Source organism: Protopterus annectens, chromosome 1.part0, assembly GCF_019279795.1.
Source record: "Protopterus annectens isolate FY-2018-M chromosome 1.part0, PAN1.0, whole genome shotgun sequence".
Lineage (NCBI taxonomy): Eukaryota > Metazoa > Chordata > Ceratodontiformes > Protopteridae > Protopterus > Protopterus annectens.
The window spans coordinates 661945899-661973793 of NC_056725.1; the positions used below are offsets into that span (position 1 = coordinate 661945899).

The 27895-nt window shown below is 39.5% G+C and overlaps 1 protein-coding gene across 1 annotated transcript in view; it reads right to left on the bottom strand.

Moving 5' to 3' along the window:
- Positions 1 to 27410, bottom strand: part of LOC122793974 (F-box only protein 27-like) — a 612799-nt gene extending 585389 nt beyond the window's left edge. Inside the window, exon 1 of the mRNA XM_044062038.1 lies at positions 27272 to 27410. Within this exon, the coding sequence (XP_043917973.1) occupies positions 27272 to 27341 (70 nt within the window). The 5' untranslated portion in view covers positions 27342 to 27410. The remainder of the gene's footprint in view (positions 1 to 27271) is intronic.
- Positions 27411 to 27895: the final 485 nt, after the last annotated feature.

Consider the following 27895-nt stretch of genomic DNA (forward strand, 5'->3'; position numbering starts at 1 on the left):
TTATACAACCTGCTGCACTTCTTCAAGGTCACCAAAGCAATAGATGAAGGCAAGATGATGCATACCTCCTACCTGGAGTTGGTCAAAGCTTTGGACAATACTGCACTCGGGCCTATGTCACCCACTGGATTGCTAGCTGGCTCATAGAAGGGATTCAAGAATTCAGTATAGGGGAAACTATCTCAAGAAAAGGCAACTCACAGCTGGAGTCCCACAGGTCTCAGTACTGGGACCTCTTCTGTTTGGTATCTGCAACAACACTGATCTCTGGCTGGGAATGTTTGTGGATGACAGAGTTATGATCAGTCATAGAATTCCCATTCTGTAGAAGGCTTACACCCCGAAAAAATAAACTGGCGTCAGCGCCATGGAGTAAAACTTAAAAGCAAAGAATGCTTTATTATACCCTTGGGAAAATGCACTATTCTGGGAAATTACCACATTGACAACATGCCCTAAGATGATGGTAAACCAGAGGTGTATTTAATGATAAAAATCCAAGAGAAAAACAAATAAAACGTGAGCGCTTTCGTCAAACAAGTGTTAACTTCATCAGACACCATTAAAATGTAAGACAACCATTTATATAGATATAAAAAAACACTCTGATTGAGTAAGCAAAGAGAGGCAGCTAGCTAAGCAACACTGAGATAGAACATTAATTAACCCCTTGATGACTGTGTTACAGTTGAAACTGTCACATCTTAAATACAACTAAAACTCGTGATTGAATTAATTAGTCCCATACTTGTGTCATGAATGGTTATAAATAGAATGAAACTAAAAACAAAGTCATTTTTAAAAACTCATATCAAATATTCATACAATGCTAAAATATTTCCCAAAGCAAAATACATACAAAAGTGCTTGTGCTTCAATATTTTAAGATATTTTGTTCCTTTCTAGGGCTTTTAATTTCAATACAGGAGAGATGGACATTCTGTCATTTATCCCTGGCCATCTATCTGCCTGTAGTAAGATTTGCCACCATAACTCCTTTAACTCTAACTGAAGTCCCCAAGGCTTTTTGTCACTGATGCCTACATGGTCTATTGTCATAAATGTGAAATTGTAGCCAATGTTGTCTTGAATATGCCTCACTAATGCATTGTTAATATTATTCTTTCTTATGGCATAGTTGTGTTCATAAATTCTGGCATTAAATTTCCTTTCTGTTTTGCCTACATAAAATGCTAGGCAATGGTCACATGTGGCCATGTAGACCACTGCCTTGGAATGACAGTTATATTTACGTTTTACATAATGGTCTATACCATTCACTGTAAATTGGCTGCCTGCACCTTGTGGCACCAGTTACAAGACTCACATTTGTACATCCCTACATGTCCTGTTCTAGTGTAGTTAGAACCTGTCCTAAGAAGGTCTTTTAAGTTTGAGCCCTTTCTGTATCTAACTATAGGTCTTTCTCCTATTTGTGCCCTGATGTCCAAGTCATCCATTAAAATGGCCCAGTCCTTACAAAACATGGATATCAAGTGGTATGAGTCGGCATTGAATGTAAGCACCATAGATCCACAAAAAGTACTTTTTTCCAACTCAGGTCTCCCCTCTTCAACTCTAGAGGGGCTGTTGACTAGTGTGCTTCCCCAACTATGGGCTTAAAATGCCCTACTCTTCTTTTACCTACCACTTCCTGCATAAGCTCATTAAGCAAGTCTGCTGGGTACTCCCTCCTCAAGAACATAGTTTTTAAGTTGTCGCATTCTAAAAGAAAATCTTCTTCTCTGGAGATCGTATGGGCTACTCGAACTAATTGCCCTTTAACTACTGACCTCTTTTGATGCTTGGGGTGGGAGCTAGTGTAATGCAGGAACAAGTTTGAGTAGGTCTCTTTCCTGTGGATCCTAGTAGCATACTTTTCATTATGTGTGTCTTTGTATAAGTGGACATCAAGGTAATTCATATGATCCAAGTTAATCACTCAAGTGAACTGCAGGAATGTAGTGGTAGTGTTAAGGTATCTCAAAAACTCTTCCAAATCAAACCGTGACTCATTCCATATTAAACTGATATCATTTTGATATCTATAATACAGTTTGACCTTAGAATAGTACTGAGACTTCTTCTTCTTTCAGCTTTTCCCGGGTAGGGGTCGCCACAGCGGATATCTGTCCACTCATGATTGGCAGTGGAGCTTTACGGTGTCGAGTTGCCAGCCCGGCGCCCAACCTTCCACAGAAGGCACACACACATGCACACAATCACACCTAGGGCCAATTTAGAGTGTCCACTCTATCTACTGCATGCCTTTGGGATGTGGGAGGAAACTGGAGCACCCAGAGGAAACCCACGCGACCACAGGGAGGACATGCAAACTCTACACAGAAGGCACCCCAGCCGAGAATTGAACTGGAGAACCTCTTGCTGTGAGGTGGCAACGCTAACCACTGCACCACTGCGGCTGCCCCAGAATAGTACTGAGACTGAAATACATAATTTCTTTCCCAATATGCCATTACCATGTTTGTGAATGCCCCACCACACGCTGAACCCATTGCCACTCCTATGGTCTGCAAAAAGTATCTGCCATTAAACGAGAAATAGTTGCTTTTTAAAACAGTTTCTAATATTTCCAAAATTAGATTAATTTTCTCCTGGTTAACTTTATATAACAGTAGGTCACCCACTCACTCAAAACCAATTTCTTGTGGGATGACCATGTACAGGTCTTTTACATCTATAGTGACTATGATGTCACTTGCGTCATACTTGGTTTTGTTCACTTGTTCTAAAAAAGCCCAGGAGTCTTTACAAATTTGGCTTTCATTACACAATATTTTCTTCAGCTCATGGTCTAAAAATTGGGCACAAGCAGTGGTAATCGAGTGTCTTCCATCCACTAAGGGCCTCATAGTTGGATCTGAGAGGCTCTTGCGGATCTTGGGAATACCAAAGAACACTGGTATCCTTCAGCTAATGATGTTAAGATAATTATGTAAGGAAAGGTGAATTCTTCTTTCTAGAAATATGTCCGTGTGTTGGCTGTAGATTTTTCTATATGCTGCATTTAATTCATTAAATTCCATGTAATTTTGTGTCTAACATAGCCAACATTTTGTCATTGCATGTTGAAGAATCCATGATTACAACCCCTCCCCCTTGTCAGGTTTCATAACCCTGACGTCATGTTCTTGCAGTTCCAATAAACAATCATGTTCACTTTGGTTCATGTTGTGAAGTGTTTGAGCTGGCCTGTATTTGTTCTTATTTAGACTATACAGATCTAGTTCACAAACTTTTTCATACATTGCTAGTTTCAGGTGCAAAGGGGGGTTGTAAGAAGAACTGATCTTAAAAATGCTGCCTTCACTGACATCAGTCTGAGAGGTAGTACCATGTAGTAAGGTCAAATTCAACTTTCTTAAATAAAGTCTCAGATCCAACATAGTGTCTACAACATTACCAGGTACAAAAGACATTCCGTTAGACAATAAGCCAGCTGTAGTTTCACTTATACATAATGTAGAATAATTGTGTACTGAAAAGTCTTTTTGGTGGCTAAAAACCACTGTATAGGTACCTGCTTCTTGAACAGAGTCCAGTGGTGTTGGAATGCTTACATTAATGAAGGAGTCATTAACATGGTGACCAGAAGGCAATGGTGGCGATGCTAAGCTCTCCAGTTCCTGTTCTTTGGCCTGGCCCCCTGAAAAACCTGTGGTTGGCAGCTGCCCTATGGTTGCTGCCTATTGTTGTAATGGCTTTTGTTCCTAATTCTTTTGCTTCTCCCGAGTTTTGGGAATTCAGCATCATAGTTTAAAATCACATCGTCAGTCTCTTCAAATCTACATTCATCATTGCCAGTTACTTCAGGAGGGTGTGATAATTGCTTGTTACTTTCCTCTCGTGGGGCTTTAAATGTTTTGAATGAACCAGAAGATTTAGGGTAGGCCAAACCATTAGCATAGTCCTGAACATCCCTGTCCAGCTTGTTCAGCTTACCATCTTTCAGTTTTGTTATGTGCTGGTCAATGCTAGTGTAAATCCTGAAATATTCAAATCTCATGTTGCTATACTCATGATCCTCATGAATGGCAGAGTCTAGAATTGCAAGGTCTTTGAATAACAGTTCCAGTTCACGGTTACATTTAATTAAAAGCTCTAAAAGGTCGAGCACACATTTATCAAATAAGTTAACTAATTCAGTGTATAAAGCAGCTATGCTGTAAACCAGTAGGAAAGGGCCAGACCCTTAAACCTTTGGGAACCACATTTAGTCTAGTGCATTCCCTTAGGTAGGCATTTTCCAGTTGAAGTTTCTTGCATCATGACAATTTAACATCAAAATCTGTTAGCTTACCTTCCAAGGAAGGGCTATTGTGTTTGATGCTTCTGTTAAACGAAACCCCATTCCGCAACCACTCCTCCAACTGAGGAATGTCCTTGTTGAGTGTTTCTGTTAGTCCATTTCTTCCTACAGCATTCTGAAGGTTCCTGTTGTCAGAAAAACTCATTCCTGACATGAGCAGATGCGTTGTGCCTTCCTGCCTCAATTCCCTTTGCTGTGAATCGGAAATGAGGCATAAAGGTGTATTTAGAAAGTTAGTAGCATGCTCGCTAGCCTCCCCATGCTGATTTGAGTGTGCAAGAGCAGAAGTGGTACTATTTAGTCCCACATATTCATACAGACGATCCATCCTCTGGGTTAGTTGTAGAATGAGAGCAGTAAGCTGTCCAGTCTCCGAGTTGTTTCCATCATGCTCTTTGTTAGCTGTTGGTGTGCCAGATAACTCCATGCTGCCAGAAGCCATGAACAAACGCAACAAAAACAGAAACAGCGCAACAAACTAAATAAATAAAAATGCAGGCAGAGTTTCACAGGCACAAATCACTCAGGTGATGGTAAACCAAAGGTGTATTTAATGATAAAAATCCACAAGAAAAACAAATAAAACTTGAGTGCTTTCGTTAAACAAGTGTTAACTTCATCAGACACCATTAAAATGTAAGACAACCATTTATATACATATAAAAAACACTCTGGTTGGGTAAGCAAAGAGAGGCAGGTAGCTAAGCAACACTGAGATAGAAGATTAATTAACCCCTTGATGACTGTGTCACAGTTGAAACTGTTACATCTTAAATACAACTAAAACTTATGATTAAAAGATGAATTAATTAGTCCCATACTTGTGTCATGAATGGTTATAAATAGAATGAAACTGAAACAAAAGTCATTTTTTAAATTTTTATAAAACTTTTATTTATAACCATTCATAACACAAGTATGGGACTAATTAATTCATCTTTTAATCACACATTTTAGTTGGACTTAAGATGTAACAGTTTCAAGTGTAACACAGTAATAGCTTTAGAATATGTGAAAGGCACAGAAATTTAAAAGTTCTTGGAACATGAGAATTTTATGATTAAGTAAGTTATGTACTTTAAATTTTTTTAAGTTTGAAATGTCCATGAAGGGGAGGGCTTTGGGGTTAAGTCTGTATTCTTTAATGTGACTGTGCCATAATTTAACCCACAGTGGGAACCAATTATTGCTCAGTGGGTTATATTCAGCAATCTGGATAATTCTGTTGGAACATATTACTTTATAGTACAATTCAAAATCCAGCAACTCCATGCCTCCTATATCGGTTGGTAGTACTAATTTTGTATAACTAATTCTGGTTGTTTTCAGATATCAAATAAATTTGGATAGGTCCTTATTTACTTTTTTGAAAAATGATTTACAAATTGTAATATCAGCGGCGCTGAGCTGGTACCAAAGTTTTGGAATAATATTCATTTTAACTATTGCAATTTTAGATAATAGTGGGAAATTCATTTTCCCATCTCTGCAGATCTAGCTTTACAGCCGTCCATTTTTAGAAGGTTAATTTGCATATCTGATTTATGATTATGCTCAAAATTTACCCCTTAAGTGAGTAGCTTGTTTAATGGAAGTATGTGGAAAATAAGCTATATTATGACGGGTCCCCTACAGATGATCGAAATTCCAAAAGGTCGACTTTCATATGGCCGAGACCATATGATCGACTTTTGGAAGTTTAAACACCTGTTAAAAAACAGGAACACAACACAAAAAAATTACCAACACGTTGTTAGCAGAGGGGCAAACCCCCCTGCACCACCCATGGGGGGCAAGCCCCTCCCACCCCCTGCTATTTAAATATACCAACTCCAAGACTGAATTACAGTGTGGAAAAAGGAAATCTTCCTGTTCCGCATTGTATGGAGATCTCTGTTCAGAACGGTCGGACTTTCAAAAGTCGATCATATGGTCTCGGCCATATGAAAGTCTGCCTTTTGGAATTTCAATCATCTGTAGGGGACCCATTATGACCCAGGGGGTTAAGTGGGAATATGAAGGATTTCAAGGTGTTGATTTCATAATTTGACACTTTAGAAAAATTCTCAATAGCATTTACAGTTTTGTTCAGGTCTGTATTTGGTAGCTGAAAGTATATGTTAATGTCATCTGCGTATGCTGCTAAGGTTAGGTTGTTATGTAGAATCTCTGGAATATGGTGGAATGTTCTTTGTTTTATATATAGAAATAAGGGTTCACTGTAGAGGATAGCATTTACAATTTTGTTCAGGTCCGTATTTGGTAGCTGAAAGTATATGTTAATGTCATCTGCGTATGCTGCTAAGGTTAGGTTATTATGCAGAATCTCTGGAATATGGTGGAATGTTCTTTGTTTTATATATAGAAATAAGGGTTCACTATAGAGGATAAAGCGATAGGGTGATAGAGGGCAGCCTTGTCTAGTACCATTAATTGTTTTTATTGGGTTAGACTTTGCATTTGATCAAGAAAAGTGTTGTGGTGGAGGACTTGTAAAGTGTTTTAATTAGTTCAATGAACTCTTTAGGGATATTGTAATATGACACTGCCAAGTACAGAAAATCTAAGTGTATCAAATGCTTTGGTTGTGTCCAAGATGAGGGCATATCTGGGGTGTTTATCTTTCCTTAGTAGTTGAATAGCTGCATCTAGAGTGAGAGTACTGTCCCATGTTTGTCTGCCCATCATGAAACGAGATTGCTCAGATAATATAATGCTGGATAGTATTGTTTTGAGTCTATTGGCCAAAATTGTAGTCAGAATTTTTGTATCTATATTTATAAGAGCAACTGGCCTGTAGTTCATGTAGTTCTTATTATCAAAATTAGGTTTTGGAATGAAGACAGTCAAAGTTATTAATGTAGATGTCAGTGAAGCTCCTTTTCGTAATAAAATTATATAATTTCAGGAAAATGGGTGAGAGTTTGGATGCAAAGGTTTTGTAAAAATTAGAGGTGAACCCATCAGACTCAGGAGATTTATTTAACTTTAGCTTCTTAATTACATTTGTAATTTCTTCAATTGAGAGGGGTGCTTTTAGCAGGTCAACTTGATAATTTTCAGTTGTTGGAAATGTTATATTGTTAAGAAAACTTTTACAGTGAGGATTGTTTCTGGGGTCCATATAGTTTTATATACATTTCTACAAAGATATCCACTATTTCCTGATTTGTATTTGCTGTTTTGTTGTTATGTTATTTTGGTTATATTGGGAGCCGACTGGTATGCATTTATTAGTTTTGCTCATAATTTGGATGGTTTTTCTGTCAGGTCTGCATATCTAGTGAGAAGTTTCATTTCTGTAAAAGAATACTTTTGACTATGCACCATATATAAATCTTTTTGTAATTTCAGCAGATTATTTTCCAGTTCTAGATTAAAGTTATGTTGGAGTTTTTGCTCAATTTCTTTAGTTTCAGAATGTAGTTTAGTCTCTTTACCCTTGATTATTTTTTTGTAATAGGATGCTTTGTGAATTAAAATGCCTCTTATCCTCACTTTCATTGTAGCCCATCTTATATCAAAGGGTATAGTGATGTCTAGAAAGTTATTCTCTAAGTCATCAAGACAGCTATTTCCTGTCTGATGTCTTGTTTTAACAAAAGGTCAGGGTTTAAGGACCATACAAAACATTTAAAGTTATTTTAGTTAATTTTACTATGTATTTCCTGTCTGATGTCTTGTTTTAACAAAAGGTCAGGGTTTAGGGACTATACAAAATTAAAGTTATTTTAGTTAATTTTTGACCAGTTTATTTTGAGGGTTATTCTACAATGATCCGAGAGAAATCTAGGTTCAGTACTATAATTAAGCTCTAATTTTAAAAAGGAATATGAGATAAGTCTATTCTAGACCATGATTTGTAGCAAGGTGAGTAATATGTGTAACTTACCTTAGGATTCAGTGTCCTATTTGAGTTTGTAGGGCTCTATTAGTGAAAACTCTGTAACAAGGTCCTCTAATGCTAAAACAGGTTGAAGGTCTCGAGGGTTTTTATTATTTATTCTGTCTATTGTAGGGTCTTGCGCCAAATTCCAGTCTCCTCCCAATATATATTCATGTTCTGGTAATCTTTTTAAGAGGTTGCATATCTCTTTAATAAAATCTTGTTGTTTAGTATAGGGGCCATATAGGTTCAGAAATAAAAAGGGTCTAGTGAGAGGGGCTTTTAGACAGATAATGTAGTACCATCTACCCTCTTCATCCCGACCGAAGTCTAAAATATGCTCTTTAAAAAAGGCTTTGATTATAACAGCCACGGCTTTTGAGTACAACTGCCCAAAGCTATTATTGAATTTATCCATTTCTTCTTCCTGTCGCTATCTCAGTCACCATTCATTAAATGTGTTTCTTGGACAAAAATGACATTAGCATCAGACATCAATATTAAGCGCATAAGCAGTTTTTCTCTTAGTTTCCTGAAGGCCTCTAACATTCCAAGAATCTACAGACCACATTATTTGTTCACAATAAACTTAGGTAACATAATAATCTATTTGGATTTTAACTCTTTCTTTAGAAAGTATTAAGTAATCTGTAGTAGAGACATGCCCGTATCTGTCAACGTAGCATTATCAATCTCCAAAACCATCCCCAAGCCTACCCCTACAAACAATTGATCTAAGGGGAGAATAACACTGAAAACTTTCAGTTCTTTTAACAGTAGAAATTATCTTCATACATATTATAACCAAAACGAGAAGATCAAGTTTCAACTGTGAATAATACAACAATAATGTACACAAAGGTCAAATCACATGATGTGATAGTAACTATCAGCACAAACCTCTACATCATCCCTCCAATTATAACTGTTAACAAGCCTGGCATAGTAAAACATAGTGCAATATCAAAATCATCTCACAAGAATCATGAGTATTAAACATGAAAGAACAGTTTAATGCAGATATTTTAGGTTGAGTGCCACACACAAATTATGCTTAAAGAAGCATTCATCAGATTATCAAGACCCTTAAGGACTCTGGGAATAGCAGTAAAATTGTGTATAACCATACTTGAACCAACATTATTTTCCATATTTTAATGTATCAATGTCTAAACAGCCTGAATGCATTAGGTTATCTGCTACCAATTACTTCTATTTGGCTGACTAATGCCTAAGATTATGTTAGTATACAGCTGTTCAAAAAATGAATATAATATATGTGTTCGATGCTCTTATCTCCAAAACATTGCCTGTACAGACATAAGAGGGATAGACTATGAAAATTAACACTGTGCCTGACTCCATTTAAATCTTACGGAAGAGCATTTCAGTTATTTGTATAAACAGTTCATAGAATTTCCGATAGTGACAGGCAAGGCAGGATTAGCCTATGCAGTATGACCAAGCAAGGCACTGCAATGGTAAGCTGTAGGTCTAAATAAAAATGCAGTATGTACTGAACCTGGAGGAAGAAAAAAAGGCTCTTGTTTCACCACAACTCAACAGCTGATCAGAATGGCCATTCTGTGTTTGATTTAATTCAGAACTCCAATCAACAAGTTTACCAGTGACCACCTTCCTTATGAATGCTGAGTCTTAAGGAAGGAGGAAGTAAACAAGGAAGGTGGTGTTGCTGCCAATTCAGTCCTGAAGGGAAAATAAACTTGTGCACTGCAGCCCTCCCCTTTTTCCTTTTGCAGCTTCTTAATGGGAAATCCCTGTATTTCTGGATGACATTAGAATTTCAAGACAGGAGTAAAGCACCTCAGGCACCCAGATATCTGCTGTTGTTTATTTTCTCTCTGTCAAGCTTGTTAATTTTTCTTTCAATATTTATAGTGTTGTTTTTCTTCTTTCGGCTTTTCCCGGTTAGGGGTCGACACAGCGGAACTCCGGTCCGCTAATGATTGGCAGTAGATTTTTTACGGGTGTTGAGGTACCAGCTCGATGCCCAACCTTCAACGAAGGCACGCCCATTCTGCGCATCTCTTTCGAATGCCACTTGACTGCAGGGAGGACATGCAGACTCCACACAGAAGGTGATCCAGCCAAGAATCGAATGGGAGAACCTCTTGCTGTGAGACAACAACGCTACTGCTGCACCACCGTGGCTCTTTCAATCCAACTCAAAAGTGCCATAACAACCAAAAGAACTGCAAGTTGCTGAAGAGACTGTATTAGAGCATGCCATGAGTCAACACATTTAGGTCAACTGTGACAGTTCATTAAAGGCTCTTATAAAAGCTGTTTTGGCTTCACTAGGTGAGTTGGTACTGTATTTATGTTCTTTATATTGGAAGCTCAACGTATTAGGGTATTTCACTTGGAATCTGATGTTTTTATGAATCAGGAAAGCACACCAAAGAGACAGCATTTGACTTGTAAGTTTTATTTGAAGTGGAAGATCTTGTGCACATCTGATTTTACAGCCATTCCACATGATCGATCTCTTGGATTTGGCTGCATCCATTACTTTCTGAACATGGTAATAATTTAGCAACTGGCACAAATTTGCCTAGTGTTGTCAGTATTTTGAGATTTACGGAGTGCTCTATGGGCTGTCTCTATCACTATTTCTTTAATATGACTTTTGTCATCCAGGAGGGCACAGAAAAGAAGTTATGTCTTACCATAACATTCCATCTGAGTTGTTTCATCTTCGTTTATTCATTACTCTTGGGATTCGGTGCCGACCTCGTAACCGAACTGGCCTTATTTTCAAGCTTGCATCAGCCACAAATCTCTCAAGCTAAGATTTTACCCATCATGCCCTTCTCCCTGTTACCTCAGATCTAGTTTGCAAGTTGGAAAAATGAAGCCAAGGCTACCTCTGGTCAGACATGACCTAACACAATTGGAAAAAAGGACAAATGAGATCCACCAGAAACCTTCGGAGGGGGAAGGCGGGTGGGCCGTAATGAATAACTGAAGATGAAACAACTCTGATGGAATGTTATGGTAAGATATAACTTCTTTATCTGATGTTGTTAATCTTTGTTTATTCCTTACTCTTGGGACATTGTCCCCAGCTATCTTGTTCCCTAGGCAGCCCTATGGAAGGACATTATGGAGCACCATAGAACCAAAAGAAGCTCTGCCTCTGGAGGCCAAGTCCAATTTGTAATGAGCAATGAATGTATAAGGCCTAACCCAGGTTGCGGCTGCACAAATGTCATTCAAAGATGTTCTAGCATGGAAGGCTGCAGAAGTTGACACTGATCTTGTAGAGTGGGTCTTTACTCTGCCAGGTAAAGGGGTACCATTCTTGCCAATAAATGAAAATAATACAATTTCTCAACCAAATGGCTAACTAGAAACTGGACAACCTAATCTGGATTCAGAAAAGGCCAAAAACAGCTGGTCAGATTTTCTATTAAATTTAGTCCTGTCTAGGTAAAAACAAATTTGTCTATGTACATCCAAGGTATGCAGGCAATATTCTCCTCTGCTAGAATGATTAGGGAAGAACACTGGCAAATCAATAGTCTGATTGATAGATAACTCAGAAATGACCTTGGGCAAGAAGGTTGGATTGGTCCTTAATGAAACTCTGCCCTTGTGAAAGATGAGGTAGGGGGATTTGATAGACAAGGCCTGTAATTCAGAAATACGTCTGGCAGATGTAATAGCAACTAAGAACAACGTTTTCCATGACAGATACTTTTGATCACAGGTAGAGGCAGGCTCAAAAGGAGAAGATGTCAACCCTTGAAGGACTAAGGCCAGGTCCCAAGGTTGAACATGTTCTCTGAATTGAGGCTTTAGTTGGGTTATGTCCTTCAGAAAGGTCTTACAAAGTCTGTGTGACATTAAGGAAGAGCCCTGGAAGCCATTATGAAAATTAGAAGTTGCAGCCAAATGAGCATGAACTGTTGAGACTGCTACCCCCGATTTAAAAAGGTCTGAAATATATTCTAGCACAGTAGAAACAGGGGCTGTAAAAGGGTCCATTTGTTTATCTTGTAGCCAGAGAGAAAACCTCTTCCATTTGCTGTGGTAGAATAGTCTGTGGATGATCTATGAGAGGCAATCAGAATGTCATGCACAGGGGAAGACAGGTCATGCTGCCTGACAATCATTGGAAGTGGATAAATCAAGCTGTCAGTTTCAGGCTGGATAGATTTGGATGAACCAGATTCTGTGGGTGAGAGATCAACTCTGGAGTTGCACTGAGAATCCATGGTCGATTTAGCAGATGAGGCCACAGGAGGGGAAACCCAACTTGTCGAGGCCAATATGGAGCAATGAGGATCACTTTGCTCTTCAACCGATGAGCTTTCTTGAGGAGGTATCAGAGAATAGGTATATAGCAGACCCAAGAGCCAATCATGGACTAGAGCATCTCTCGGTGACTGTCCCCGAAGGGGGATCAGGGCAAAGTAGTTGCTGTACTTGTGATTGGACAAAGACGCAAATAGGTCACAGCAAGCCTGGCCCCAGTGGTCGAAAATCCTCGCCGCCACTAGAGGATTGAGAGACCACTCATGAGGCTGTAAAATTTATCTGCTCAACTTGCCCACTACCACGTTGGAGCTTCCAGGAATGGGCATCACTATCAGAAAATGGTTGGAGGCTATCGCCCATTGCCATATTCTCATGGCATCTCAACACTGGGTATGACCTGGTTCCCCCTTGTTTGTTGATGTACCAGACTACTGCTGTGTTGTCTGACTGAATTGCAATAGTCCCTGATGGAAGCATTGATTGGAATGCTTGCAACATTAGTAGCACCGCCCTCAGTTCTACGACACTGATATGTAGATGGGCCTCCATCTGTGACCAAGTGCCTTTGAATGTCTTTCCCTCAAACAGCCCCCCACCCCATCAGGGAGGCGTCTGTGGTCACTGTGGTGTTGGGCTGATGAGGGTTGAAGGGGCGAGACCACTGGTGAGGGTTGTTTGACATCCACCAGAACAAGTCCTGTTTGCAAATCTTGGTTATTCGAATCGGAAAAGATAAGGGGTGCTGGGATGGGTACCACTGAGTAAGAAGCAGCCATTGAAGAAGTCTCATGTGTAGCCTTGCTAGAGGAACTATGGTGATGGAGGCTGCCATTGGTCCCAGCAGTTGAAGAACATATAGAGCTGAGGCTAGATTTTGTGAAAATATTGCCTGAATCTGTTCTTTGATCCTCTGAATTCTGTGATCTGGCAGAGAGGCTGCACAAGTCATTGTGTCCAGAATCACTCCAATGTACTCTAATGAGTGACTTGGGGTTAGGTTTGACTTCTTCCAGTTTATCGATATTCCGAGCTGCTGTGCAGTGTTTTGGGTGCAAGTCAAGGCCTGATCCAGTAGACTGTCTTGTAGGGGCAGTAATGAGCCAGTCGTCTAGCTAGGGAAATACCAGGAATCCTTGAAGCTGCAGGTGAGCTGTGACTACTGCCATGGACTTTGTGAAAACTCTGGGGGCTGTACAGAGTCCGAAGAGCAGTACAAGAAACTGGTAATGACTGGCTCCCACCCGGAAGCGAAGATATCTTCTTGAGCACCTTTCCACCTTTATGTGGTAGTATGTGTCTCGAAGATCTATGGAGCACATCCAATCGTCTTTTTCCAAAAGTGGAAGTATAGACTGAACCGTGACCATCTGGAATTTTTCTGTCTTCACAAATTTGTTTAGGGTGCTGAGATCCAGAATTGGTATCCAGTCCCCTATCTTTTTTGGCACCAGAAAGAATCTTGAAAAGAAGCTGGATCCTGTCTGGACTGGGAGGACTGTTTGGATGACTCTTTTTTGAAGCAGCTCTGATATCTCTTTAGCTGTGGCTTTCCTTTGACTGGGTGGCACATCGGGTAAACTTCTGAGTAAGGGGGAAGTGAATAAGAAAGGAATATGGTATCCTCTGGTGATGAGCCTTTGTACCCAAGCATCTGTGGTTATGGTTTGCCAGGCGGGAGGGTATAAGGAAAAATAACCCCTGACTGCTTCCAGAGGAAAGCAATTGGGCTGCTCCTCAGGAATGCTGATAGGGCTGTCCAGAGAAAGATTCCCTGGAACCCTGGTTTCGCGGACCTCCCCTGCCTGGAAGTCTTACGTTAGAATTCCCCCCTGCCTCTAGGGGAAAACTCGGCCTGACAGTCATGGAAACGATGTGGAGACTTTTTGTGCCACATTTTCCCACTCTTCTGATTCCTAGAATAGAACCGCTGAGGAGAAGATAAACAGACACCCATGGCAGATAGGGTCTTACCATTCTGTTCACATCTGGCCAATGTATCTTTTACCTTGGACCCAAACAAAGTAGTAGTTTCAATAGGGGTGTTAAGGAAGGAAGCCTTGAAGGGATCTGCAAAGTCACAAAGGTGCATCCAGGCATAGCGTCTCATGACTATGCCTGCACCCACAGCTCTCGCTGCTCCCTCAGTAGCATGCGATATCAAACACATTGAGCAATTGGAAACTGATATCTGGGGTTGCTAACTGAGAGGCCACCTTGTCTCAGACCTTACCAGAAACTGCTCCTGCCAAGGTCTCAGAGAGTTTGGACACCAAGTCTCTCTGTAGCCTTGTGAAATGTGCCAGGTAGTTCAAGAACCTAACAGCAAAAGTCGATGACACAAAGACTCACTTCCCTATTCTGTCCACTGCCCGGGATTCCTTATTGGGTGGGTGAACTTGGGTAAATTGTGTGGTCTGGCTCTCCTCTTCCAGTTCCTTCTTTGTAGCGGCAACCATTACCATGGCATCTACTGGGAGACCTTTCAACCAATAGGGGCACTCTTCTGGGGGAGAAAGGATTTTGTCTGGCCTATGAGGTATGGCCTCCACAGAGTCTGGTGCCTTCCAGGCACGCTGCACGATGAGCTTGACAAGCTCATTGGCAGGTGGGGTAACCCAGGAGGAAGGGGGCCAGGCACAAAAATCCTGCAGGAACACAGACTCCTCTGAGGAAGGGTTAGAGAACTTCCATTCACTTTTCTGCTGTAAAATTTCGAAGATGTCACCAAAGGAAACCTCGTCAGAAGGTGAACGTGTGGACCCCTCCCCGGCATCGTAATCTGTGTCTTTGGTCAGTGACTCTTCCGTGGAGTCCATGTGCTTCCTCTTACACGTAGTCTTGTGGTGGACTTCCTCAGTGGGAGACTCTGGGGAAGGCTGCAAGGATGGGGTCTCCAAGGGAAGAATGGCCCGAGACTCTTGCGCCCGGTGTCCGGGGATTGCGACTTGAGACAGCTGAGGCTCAGGGGAAGTAGTAGTCTCTGACAGAGGCGGCCAAGAAGCAGTGACCAGTGTCCTCTCCAAGGCCTGGAAGGGTGGCCTGCCTGAGGAGGGATGCCTCGAAACCTCCACAGAGGTCAGAGTATAGGTAGGAGTCTATGGAGAAGGGTGATCAACTCCAGAGGGGACAGACACTTTTGAAGGGGCAGGAATTCCTCTGACCAAAAACAGCTGGTCTATAAGACGCACCACATCATGTTCAGAAAGGCTTCTGGTAGTCCTCAATGAAAGCCCTGAAGGCGATTCAGGCCTGTCCAAAAAAGGGCTAGCACGACCACTGAAAAAAGGTGTCTGTATAGGTAATGTCTGCACCGAAACTGGTGGTGTTTGCATAGTCTGTGCCACTAAAGCCTGGCGCAGAAGGGGTATGCACCAAAATCAACGGTGCGGAAGATTCCTGCACCAAGAAAGGTGTCGTCAAAATTGGAGTTGTCTGCATCGAAACCATCGTGCCAGAAAGGCCTGCATCGAATAAATTGTCGATGCCGAGGGGTTCTGTGCCGAGAAAACTGTCGGCGCCGAAGGCGTCTGCGCAGAGAAAACTGTCGGCGCCAAAGATGTCTGCACTGAAAAACTGGATGGTGCCGAAGGATTCTGCACCGAGACTTCAGTCAGTGCCAGAAATGACTGCGCCGATATACCAATCGGTGCCGAGGAAGTCTGCACAGAACTAGTCGGTGCCGTAGTAGTCTGCACCATGAAGGCTGATGTCTGCTTCAAAAGCAACGGTGTAAAGGGACACGCAGACATAATCGGAGACAAGAGTCAAGTGAGTTGGTGCCGAAACAGCCTCTGGCACCGATGACTCTGACAATTTAGCCTTTTTATGTTTCAATTCCTTAGGGTCTCCAGAGGGAGACAATGGAAGAGGCTCAGAACTTTTATGCTGTTTGAAAGGAGGAGAAGATTCCTGTGACTCAGAAACAGCCTCACAGAAAGGGGTCTTAAGGAGACCCTTTAGTACTAGTTTATTTTTATGTTCGTTCAAAGTCCTGGCAGAAAAAAAACGTTACAAATCTGACAGGGTGGCTTCACTATGAGATGAGGCATGCCCAAACAGTAAACACACAAGTCATGTGTGTCAGAGTGAGGCAGTTTGTGTCCGCACTCCGAACACCTCTTAAAGCCTGGACTCCCTTTCTTCTCAGACATTATATCCACAAAATATTCAAAACCTAGACACACACACACACACACACACACACACACACACACACACACACACACACACACACACACACTGTAGCAAGGCCAAAGGGAGGGCAGGAAAGACTACCAACAAGGTAGTAGAAGATACCAAAAAGGTACAAGTAATAAAGAATAAAAAGATATGACAAGTTGAAAAACTAAGAATTCTGTGAGAAAAAACTCAAAAGTTATCAAAAATATACACTTAGCTGGAGAGGAATGGCTCGACACGGCTGAACAGGAACACAGCAAACAAGATCTGAGGTAACAGGGAGAAGGGCATGATGGGTAAAATCTTAGCTTGAGAGGTTTGTGGCTGACGCGAGCTTGAAAATAAGGCCGGCTTGGTTCTGAGGTCGGAACCAAATTACAAGAGTAAGGAATAAACGAAGATTAACAACATCAGATTTTTAAGTGCATCTTGTAGCTTTGTCTGATCATACACCTCAGGAACTCCTCTTATAAGTACATTGTTTCTTCTGCTCTGTGCTTAAAGATCAATTAGCTTTTGATTTATTTCTTCAACAGCTGCATCCTTAGCCTTTAATTGTTTCTGTAGTTCTTCTATCTTCATTTCGTTTGCTACTGACTTAGCCTCAGTTAAATCCAGTCTTGAAGCAATATGGTCAAGAGTGGTGCCAAAGCTTGATAGCTGTTCTGAGAAGTTTTGGATTGCAGTCTGGATTGGAAGAAAGGCTGTTTTCATTTCCTCTATATTGTATGCTGTCTCAGTATTGTTTGATTTAGGAGTGCCTTGCTGTTTTGATGTTTTCTGCCTTTTTGCAATTATTTCTTTCTCTGGTGAAGTGATCTGTGAGAATTTAGATTTTTTTATTTGTAAGTCCATTTTCTCGAGAATGTTAGCCATTTCAGAGTAATCTGTAGTTGGGCAGAGTTCTTCAAATATGAAGTTACAGGCTTGGATACGCGTGTTCTGAGCTGCAAACTTGCTTCCTGCAGATCTTTTTTTTTTTTTTGGAATAGATTTGCACTCAAATTTGCTTACGCTTTTCTTCCTAAGCACTGGAATTGCTTCAGATGCTTGCAGTGCATTTGGAACAGATTTTGTCTGTCTAGTAATGGTTATAATTGTAGTCTTAAAGGAAAGGTGTAGAGCTGCAGAGAGCCAGTGTTTACAGTTTATCTGCCATCTTGGAATCCCTAACAGAGATTTAATCTTGATTTGTTACTTCACCTCATATGAAGTAAAACAGAAAAAGTAGACAAAACAGAAACACTCATTTTTTGAGTAATGTACCACAGATACAGATTACTGCAAGAAAACTTTAACTCACTGGATGTTAACCTACTACTGCTGCACAAGCAGAAAGCCTAAAGCACCAAAATAGTAGTTTGTAATACAAACTGGAATCACAAAAGTGATAGAAATGCTGACCAAGTAACGTATTAGAAGCGTTTTTTATTTGTTAAACTAAATAATCTATAATTAACAGTTCATTAATTAGAGGAGTTAATCTTTACTTGTTCCTCATTTTGCTGAAGATTAACACAAATTAATCTCAAAAATTCTGAGCTCTAATTGACTAAAATCAAGAAAATGCAGTACACAACTTGTTAAAATTAATAAATATCAAATATCACAAAGAGTACAAAATCTGGAACAGGTGTAGATATTTGCAAAATAGCAAAAAAAAACAGTTTTTGCCCTTCTTTATTTCTTGTCCCCCCATACATATGCACAGAATGTACATCTGGCAGCTTTAGTGCCCATGAAAAGAGAATGACTTCATTGTTTTCCTCACTCCGTCAGAAATCTCATACACCTGAAAATGAAATGAGCACCTTCATATGACAATCATCCCCAGGTATGGCAGAGGGATCCATCTACTTTAAAAGAGACTATTATACCCTTGATCTTTAAGAAGCCATTCATTTACCTTCATAATGACAGAAATTGACTTATCACTAACTTACCATTTTCCTGGAAGGTTACTCGTGAGTAGTTACACATACAGTTGGAGCACATCTTTGTCTGCATGGTCACCACTTAGATAGGCCTCAATGCAGTGGTTAATGATCTCCTAAAAAGAGAATAATATTATTCCCACCTTTTCCTTCAGCATCTGACATGGCGGGCAATGGAATATTGATTACGTGCCTTCACAATTACCGAGTTATCGTCAGCCATCGTGCAGCTTAGCTCTCACCACTCAGGGAGCTGCCAGTGTGTACTCTCAGGATTTAATTATTTTGGGAACTATCACATTGGCAATATGTGGTCCCACAGGGCTTGATCTAGGTTTCATCATTATTTGCAATGTAAATGCTTTTACTGATAGACGTCATTCAAAGTAAAGGAGTGGTATATTATTGTTGTGCCAAAGATATCTATTTATACCTCTCTATATCTTTCAAGACTGGTTTCCTGACCTTTTTACAATGGAGGAGTGCATGAAAGGTAACCTTAGCAGGATGATATTTAGTCTTTTTAGCTCAGTCCAGATAAGGAGGATGCTACAGTCATTCATGCAGGCTACTAGCAGGTCTTCTTATACTCCTAGCTTGTCTGCAAGCATTTGTTATGGACAGAGAACTGAGTGCAGTTTTTGTCTCACGTAAGAATTCTTGGGATACATCTGGACTGTCTGCTACCACTGAATGGCCAGGTGACAGCTGTAGTAAAGCCTTCATCTACAGCACATCTCACGATATAAACATTTCACTCCAGCTGGTAACATCTGTAGAGTTGCACTGACCGCTTCCCACATACCTTACTGCCAATCTCATTACCTTGGGCTATAAGACTGTGACCTCAACTATCAAAAGTGTACAGAGAACTTTGCAGCCAGTGTTTTGTGTGGCTTACATCAGTTTGGTCTACTGCATTACTATCCAGTGGGATTTTCTGCCTTTTTGGTAAAAGCTTGTGACTGAGTCTTCTTTTAGAATTTCTCTGAGGACCCATGTGTTTTCTCCGAGGTACCACTCTACTTCAGCTAAGTTCAGAATCTGGCGTTGCATCTGGTTACAGTTTACATCTTGTATTATTTTACTACAGTAGAATGTTTAGAATTTAAACACAAATTATCAAAAAATAACTATAAACTAATTAATTTATTTACAAATCTAAGCATATTGTACTGCACGGCCGCATGTAACGCATTACGCAGCACCACAAAATCACAAATAGTTTGCAACACTACATTTGCATGACTGTCACTGTGCAGCTCCTCAAGAACTAACAGCAGTCTAGGTGACTGCACACATGACAACCTGTACATACAGTAATGTATGGTGCTGTCTCTGTGCATTACCAACCCCAGAGTAGGAAACACATTACAGTTACATAATGTACATCACTACTTTGCAAGAAGGAGCACTAGACCCAAAACAGTTTATAACAAATGTGATTATGTACCACGGGAATTATGGTACAACACAACAGAACTTGTGAAAATGTTGAGCACTAACACAGGATACAGTGCATGGCACAAGCATTATACAACAATATCATGTGAACAGTATAATGTGCCATTAGAAGGGCCAATATAATGCAATTTAACGTCTGTGTTATTGTGTTAATTTTGTTTTAGTTTTTTCTGTACTCCAAATGTAAGGCAAAATATGCCTAACCCCCCCTACACAGATGCACACACAAAAAAAAAAGGAAAAAAGAAAAAAAATACACCAATATTGGGGGAAAATACTTGGGGACTGTTTAAAATGCTATTTTTTTCATTGCAAGGATCTACTGAAATTGATAACTTTTTCTCATAATGCAATGCATATAATGGCACAAAGCTTGCCACTGACCACACTACTGACATCTAGGTGTGGCAATGAAAGCACGACAATGGCCAGGATTTAGAGACAAGTTGCGCAGTAAGCGGCAGATACTTGTTATCGTTGTGCTAGAATCTGCACTCTGCAGGCAAGTACAGAATGACAACCCTATCACACCAGAAGATATAATCACATAATAACATGGAAATTAAATGGGGTAGAAAAGTAAGAGGCTAATAATATAAGAATGCGCTCTGGTCATCACGCAACTAGCCCACTCCCCTTTGAAAGACCCTTGATCATCCCAAGGATTGGAGACATGCCAGTCTTTTCTAAATTATGTTCAAAGAATCCCACTCACTCTACAAGTGAATTGGGTCTTTAATCACAGAATTCATTTATTTATTTATTTATTTTATTTTATTTTGCATTTGTTAACCGAGCTAGTCCAGCTGGATATATTTCCATTTTCAGTGGAGGCCCGGGGAGAAAAGCTCCAGTAGTAATACAGGGATAATATAACACTTAAAAATAACCAGTACAAATTATACAAAGAAAGGGTATTAAGAATACTTAGTCATGAGTATTAATGAGAGTAAAAACTGATATTAATGTCCTACAGACATAAAGAATAAGCTAGTCACTGTGCAGAAAGGATATGTGAGATAATTTCATTAATCTTTAACTCCAGCTATCATTTCCAAAGACCCAGAACTACACTTGTAGGTTTCAAACTTGTCATTGGGTACTTATGAACCGTCATACTAATATTAAAGTGATTCTGATCAGTACAGAAGCTTGGGTGGGAAGAAGGGGGTGGCTGCCCTGGGTGCAAGCTGTTAGGGGTTGAGACTGACCACTCAGCTGAACTGTTGATTGAAAACAAGTGCAGTAATGGAATACATTCATTTAGGGAGCTGCAGCTGTTACCATGGCTGCTTAAATTAGACTGTTTAGGAGTTGGTGGTGTGACAAACTGCAGCCAAGAGCTAGTATAATCTCTTTGTCACAGTTGAACTTTTTTCTCCTTTCCTTTTTTTAGTCCTCAACTTTGGGAGAAAGAGCTTTTAGTCTTTGGGGAGGGTGGCACTCCAAAGGACTCAGAAGATTGCCCAGGGTGCCAAATGGCATAGCTACACCTCTGATTCTGATCACATCAAGCCTGGTAGTAGCAATCCCAGGAAATCTACCTTGGTCTCAGTGTTAACTTGTCACAAACAATCTATGGTACCATTTCCACAAGTCAAGTAGATTCCCTCACTGGCTGTTCTCCAAACCTCTGGTCTTACTGTTAGCTCCACAGCACATCACCACCACCAAATACTCAAAAGAAACATACGTTATTTCCCTTACGTAAATGTTGTGTCTTAGGTTCAGTATCCAGAGCCAGGAAGTAAGACTTTCATTTTTCTTTATATATAAACTAACATAAAAAAGTGCAGTAGTTTGCATTTAATGTTAAAGGAATAATGCTTGCATTTTGTAGGATGTAATGGGATCTGCATAACCATCTAAACACTTAGCCCTATGTTCACAGCCTCACTCTTAGAAGTTCAGGTAGACTGAGCACCTTGCTTTTAAAACTCAGTCCTTGAAATGCAGGACTACAGTACAGCCCACATGCCTCAGACTCATGACTGTCCTACCACAATATATGTCTAGGCATCTTCACAGCTTTTTCATACAGCTACATAAGCTGTAATTAGATTTCAATCTTCTGGCAAGACATACTGCGCCACACATCACAGTTATAGGTTATTGTGTCATTATAAAGAATGACAACACTCATCACAAAACAGAAAGATGGACAAAGTTAACTTTGGCCCTGTGGGACGGATGGATGCAGCCCTGACCATGACCCAGACAACCCGAGTAAAATTAGTGGCTTGGGTACTGGAGGAGTCAAGCAGGAGAGGGGAAAATAGCAGCCTTTTGAAAGCCTGTGCACTGTGTGAGGGAGGGTGGGGTTTCTTTCTGCAATCTAACATGTGGGTACACAGTGCAGCAGATTACCGTTAAAAATTCTGTATAGAGGGAAGGACTGTGGCTAACTGATGCTGCACAAAACAAAGTGTCATCAGCAGTTCTGCCAAGTTAGTGCATACAAAAAATCCCTTGGCATGTAGACAGTGAAAGTGACAGTGCCTCCTGGTCTCCTCTGTTTTGTTCTGATCCTGCTACCACTTCCCAACTTACTGATGGAACAGCCCCAGCTCCGAGTAGTACCAGGGTCAATGTGGTAAAAAGCAGCAAGGCCAAGAGCTGCTGATGGTCAGCTATAGGGCATATGGGGGAGGGGTGAATAAAGAAAGATCAAAAGAAAGGTAGATAGTTGAAAGAAATGGGTCTATGACTTAATTGAAGCATATATGTATTTATTTCACCTTTTTTATTTAAATAATCCTTCAGTCTACCTGCCATCAAAGGCAGTATATACATACTTAATCATGAATAAGTTAATTCTGTCAGTCACTCAAAACAGTGTAGACAGATGCAATTTCTACATTCCAATCACTCTTTACTCTCTTCTCCGCAACATGTGTTGATGGAGACAAAACTAGCATATATCCATAAGCAACAATTTATGACAATTAGGACAGCTTTTATAATCATTATTTAACCTCCTTAAACACACTAGCACTGTTTTATCATGCTTGAATTACTAACGTAATATATGTTTTTCAGCACTGAAATCATGTCCTTACAAAAGTACAAACAATGCCTCATTTTGCAAACTGTTTGCCCCCTGCTTAACACATTTCAAAATCAGGACGAACAGAGGAACTATTTTCCTTCTCGACAAACTCGGAATGTCTCAAAGAAATGTGCTGCCTAACCCCAAATTGTGACCTCTGACATCTGCCCCCTTACAGCTCCATTTCAGAAACATCTCACAGCAAAAAATGATTCCACCCAACTCTCAAGAGACTTCTCTCATACCAGGTACCTCATCCCTTTTAAAGCACATCAGTTTATGCAAAAATCTCACCAAGAAATTTCTCTTTATACTCGAAAATCAGACTTCACTATGCCAAAACAAATTAAATTACAGATTAATTAAATTTTTTCTACTACAACTATAATCAAAATAAGATAGCACATCTCAAGTCCGCATTATACGATGATTGTCCTTCACTCTACCAGTACTAGTGACTACATTTAATTCTACAAACTATTCAGTGTTTATTATTCACCTGTATCACTATCTGTGTGTCCCATCTGGCCTGAACTTTGTTTATGCTGCATTTTCTCTCTATACTAATCATTCTTATTAAATCAGAATATCTGGACTTCAGTAATATGGCAGCTTTGAATAGGCACTTTTGATTTTGACTTCCAGGCAGATTCCAAAATCCTAAATCACTCAAACAAACAGAATGTTTAATTGTCTTATGTTCTGGTATTAAGCGCATAGCCTACTGGCGTACAAAAAGTTTCACCTGCCATAAATAACCACACAATGACATTCAACTTGTTTTTGCGGGTGATATACTAACTGCAGGGGGCCAATATAAAGAAAGACATAATAATATGGCAAGACTGTTACAGTAGGGATTATGCAAACATTACAATATTGAAGTAGTTGAGAAGCACTGGAAACATGAGCCACAAAGCATTATAGAAAATGATGATGTTTATATCATATGGGATCACCCGTTATCAACAGTTCAAAAATAGCTGCAAGAAGACCAGATATAGTTGTCCATGAAAAGAAGACAAACGTAGCAGTGATCACTGACATCACTACACCCAGTGATTACAGTCTCTTTCTTACGGAGAGATGTCAAAATACCAGGACTTATAGGCAGAAATGAGGACAATGTGGAAGAAGGATACCCAGACAGTTCCAACAGTAGTAGGAGCAATGGGCCTCATAAAAAAAGAATTTACAGTCTTATTTAGATATACTACCAATGCATGTGAGCCCATATGAACTGGTGGGGGAGTAGTAAATTCTGAGCACATTGCAGATGCTAACAACAAAGACTGAAGGAAAACTAATTTCATGAACTTTAATTATACTTTGACTTAGGAATGGGGTACATTCTCATCAGGGTATTAGAAACCCATAACACTTGGAGAAATTAAACACAGAAACATTCTCTATTTCCCATATATATGTATACATAATATGTATTATTTATGTGCAGGTGTGTATATATATATATATATATATATATATATATATATATATATATATATACATATATGCATTTTTATTAATCTGTCTGTGAAGAATGTTAATGACTGGCTTCTGATGACAGGGGAAGCCTATCCCATAACTGTCGAAGATAAGAAATGTAATTGTCATGTTCTCTTATTAATTAATTTCATTATTAACTTCCTCGATCTGTTGCTAGCCCCTCTACCCAGTACCACATTCCAGAAAAAAACACTTTCATACTGAACCATATCCACATATTGCCTTACAGTCCAAGTTGAGGTCACTTGTAAGTAACCTAAAAGAAAGAGAATATGATCACAATTCCTGACAGCTTACTGAATTACTTCAAAAATTCCAAACCTTACAATTTCTCTAATCAGTAATTGCTGCATTTCAAGCTGTTCCAGTGGTCTTACTGGAAGAATACATAATTCACTGTTGAATCCAATGGGTTAAATTAGTGAGGCAAGAAATACATAAACTCTCTCTCTCAAGTGATGCCCTTTAGAATAAGAGCAGTTTGTCCTGCCAGCAGACAGTAAATAACAAAGAGAGACAGAAGATATTGCCTAACCTCCATGAAGCCTCATTTCCAACTCATGGATGGCCTTAAGCAAAAGTAATAATAAAAATAATAAAAAATGTATACCTATAAGCACCCAAAGTATACCTCCACCAGCAAAGTGGAGGAGTCAAACTGGCCCAAAACTGCAGATGACATTTGATAAAAGTGCTGTATGATTGGGGCAACTTCCCCTGATTCATCCATCCTACACTACCCCTTTATTTATAAATACTAAACCTCCACAAAAAGAAAATTATTGGGAAAAGAAAAACATCCTGCAAAATTGCTTGTACAACTAGAACTCCACAGAAGAAACAATAATTCTTAAAAAAAAAAAAAAAAAAAAAAAAAAAAGCTTTTGATACAGTGTCCCACTCAAAACTGCTCCCCACACACACTCTAACCTGGTTCCACAACTATCTACACAACAGAAAACAATCTGTTAGATGGCAAAGTAAGCTATCCAATTATCTGCTCAACAACACAGGCGTTCCCCAAGGGTTTATTCTTGGGCCCTTGCTTTTTAGCATATTTATTAATAATCTCCATAAAGCATCCCTGCAAAGTACACTCATTCAATACGTGGGCGATTCAACTATAATTACATCCTCTAACAACACCTCAGATCTACTAACACAAAGTGCATTTACTTCCATCAAATCCTGGCTTAACGAAGCTCAACTGCTACTCAATCCCAAAAAAATCATAACTTTTACTCTTCACAACCAAACTTCTAACTCTAGACTTTAAAAACTTCTCTCAAAATAATACAGAAATTAAAATTGTAAAAACAGCCAAACTACTTGGCATCACAATTAATGACAAACTATCCTTTGAGAATTATATACTCAACCAAATCAATCCCTTCAAACTATAATACAAACACACACCCCTGCTTGGCATCTTAAGTCCTCTAACCAACAACTCTTAACCACAATTAAACCCAACAAAAGAGCTGGACAGTGTCTCTATTCCCATGCCATTGCCAAACTTTGGAATGCGCTCTCTCACTCTCTCTATTACTCAACTAGACTCTTTAAAAACATTTAAATTTGCACTAAAAGAACACTATCTCAATAACCTTGTCTGTTCTTGTAGTCATATGATTAAACCACCTTAAATGCTTTGGCCACTATACACTACAAATACTTTTACTAACTTATTATAGTTGCAATTTATACTACCTGTCTTCGTATCCAGTCTCTCTTGCTTTCTTTATTTCTGCAGTATTCTTACTTACGAGAATATACAAACAGAATTACTAAAAATTTAAGACACTGGGTTTATTTTCTTGCATTGTATACCTCTATAATATGTATTTGTCTTGTATATCTACTTCAGTTTGTATTATGTAATGCATGTATGTACTTAAGTAATATAATTTGCCAGCTTTACACTTTGCCTAATGTGGTGCATGCATAATTTCATGAATGATGGTTAGTGGCAATAAATTGGTTAGACAGAATGAGAGGATGAAGTGTGCATATAAATATCAGTGTGAAAGCATTATTCCAGTATGAGTAATAACGATGGCTGTATGAGCAATACTCTGTGCCTTTACACGTTCACCACTGTTTTGTTTTAGTAATTTTTATAGCTCCCCACTCTAGGAATGCTTGAATGGCTTTTTTTACTTTGGCATGATGTCCAGATACTCTGGGGTATAACCTTGAAGGCAGTGTGTAAGTTTACAAACCAGTCCAGTGCACAACACCAACAACTCTAGCTAGCAACACTGTTGCTGATAAATGCCCCTAAACTGTAATTTGTGGGGGCTTTAAATTGTTAATACTGGCCTTGGTTGCTTTACTATTTTTTCTACTACAATCTGGAAATAAAATACTGGATTTTGAGAGCAGCACATTGGCACAGCAATTAGTGTTAACACCTCACAGCGCCAATCGAAAACTGCCTTTTCTAAAATTATCACATTAACTTGAAACTGTTGCTATTCCAGTTCACTTCAGATATAAACTGGGCAACAGAGAAAGGGCCATTCATTTTAAAATACCTTCCCCATAACTGCGATTTAAAATGAATAATCCAGTACATTATTTTGCACATAGCCCCACATACTCAAACAATGCCTGCAGTACAGTTACAGAATTACCTTCTCCACACGGATTTTTGATCAAGTTCCGCTCGAAAACGGTCATCTTTATACGTAACTTCAAAAGCATTCAAAAACGTGACTAAACGTTAAAAAACATCCGAAGGTGAGGGGTTATTAGTGACAAGGACCGACAGCCTGAAATTCTATCACTTTTACTTTCGATATGGCACAAAGACTTCCGCGTTTTAGAGCGCCCCCCCCCCAATTTGATAGTGAAATGAGCAAAACATAATATGTAGTGCTGCTCTGTTTGTAGTAGCTGTAATTATGATTTATTGAAGTAGGGTTACTTTTGATACATTAGTCTGATTCATAACTATTTCTTGTACAGTACAAGTTGTACTGCAGGAGTATTACTTCGTTTAACTTATAACGGTACTCACTTCCAGGACACTCGAGCATAACCGAGCTACAATTCCGCCCCTCCCCCCTATCTAATCTAAAACTATCAACAGGTTGTACTACGGTACCTCTCACTTTTAGTTCTGTCCCTCTTAATCCCTCCTAGAACTGGTGACTTTTTGAGAAAAGGTGGTGAACTACACTTAAATGACAGTAATTAGAATGATACACTTCTTTTACTTAAGAAAATTCATATTAATTGACATTCTCTTATTATCT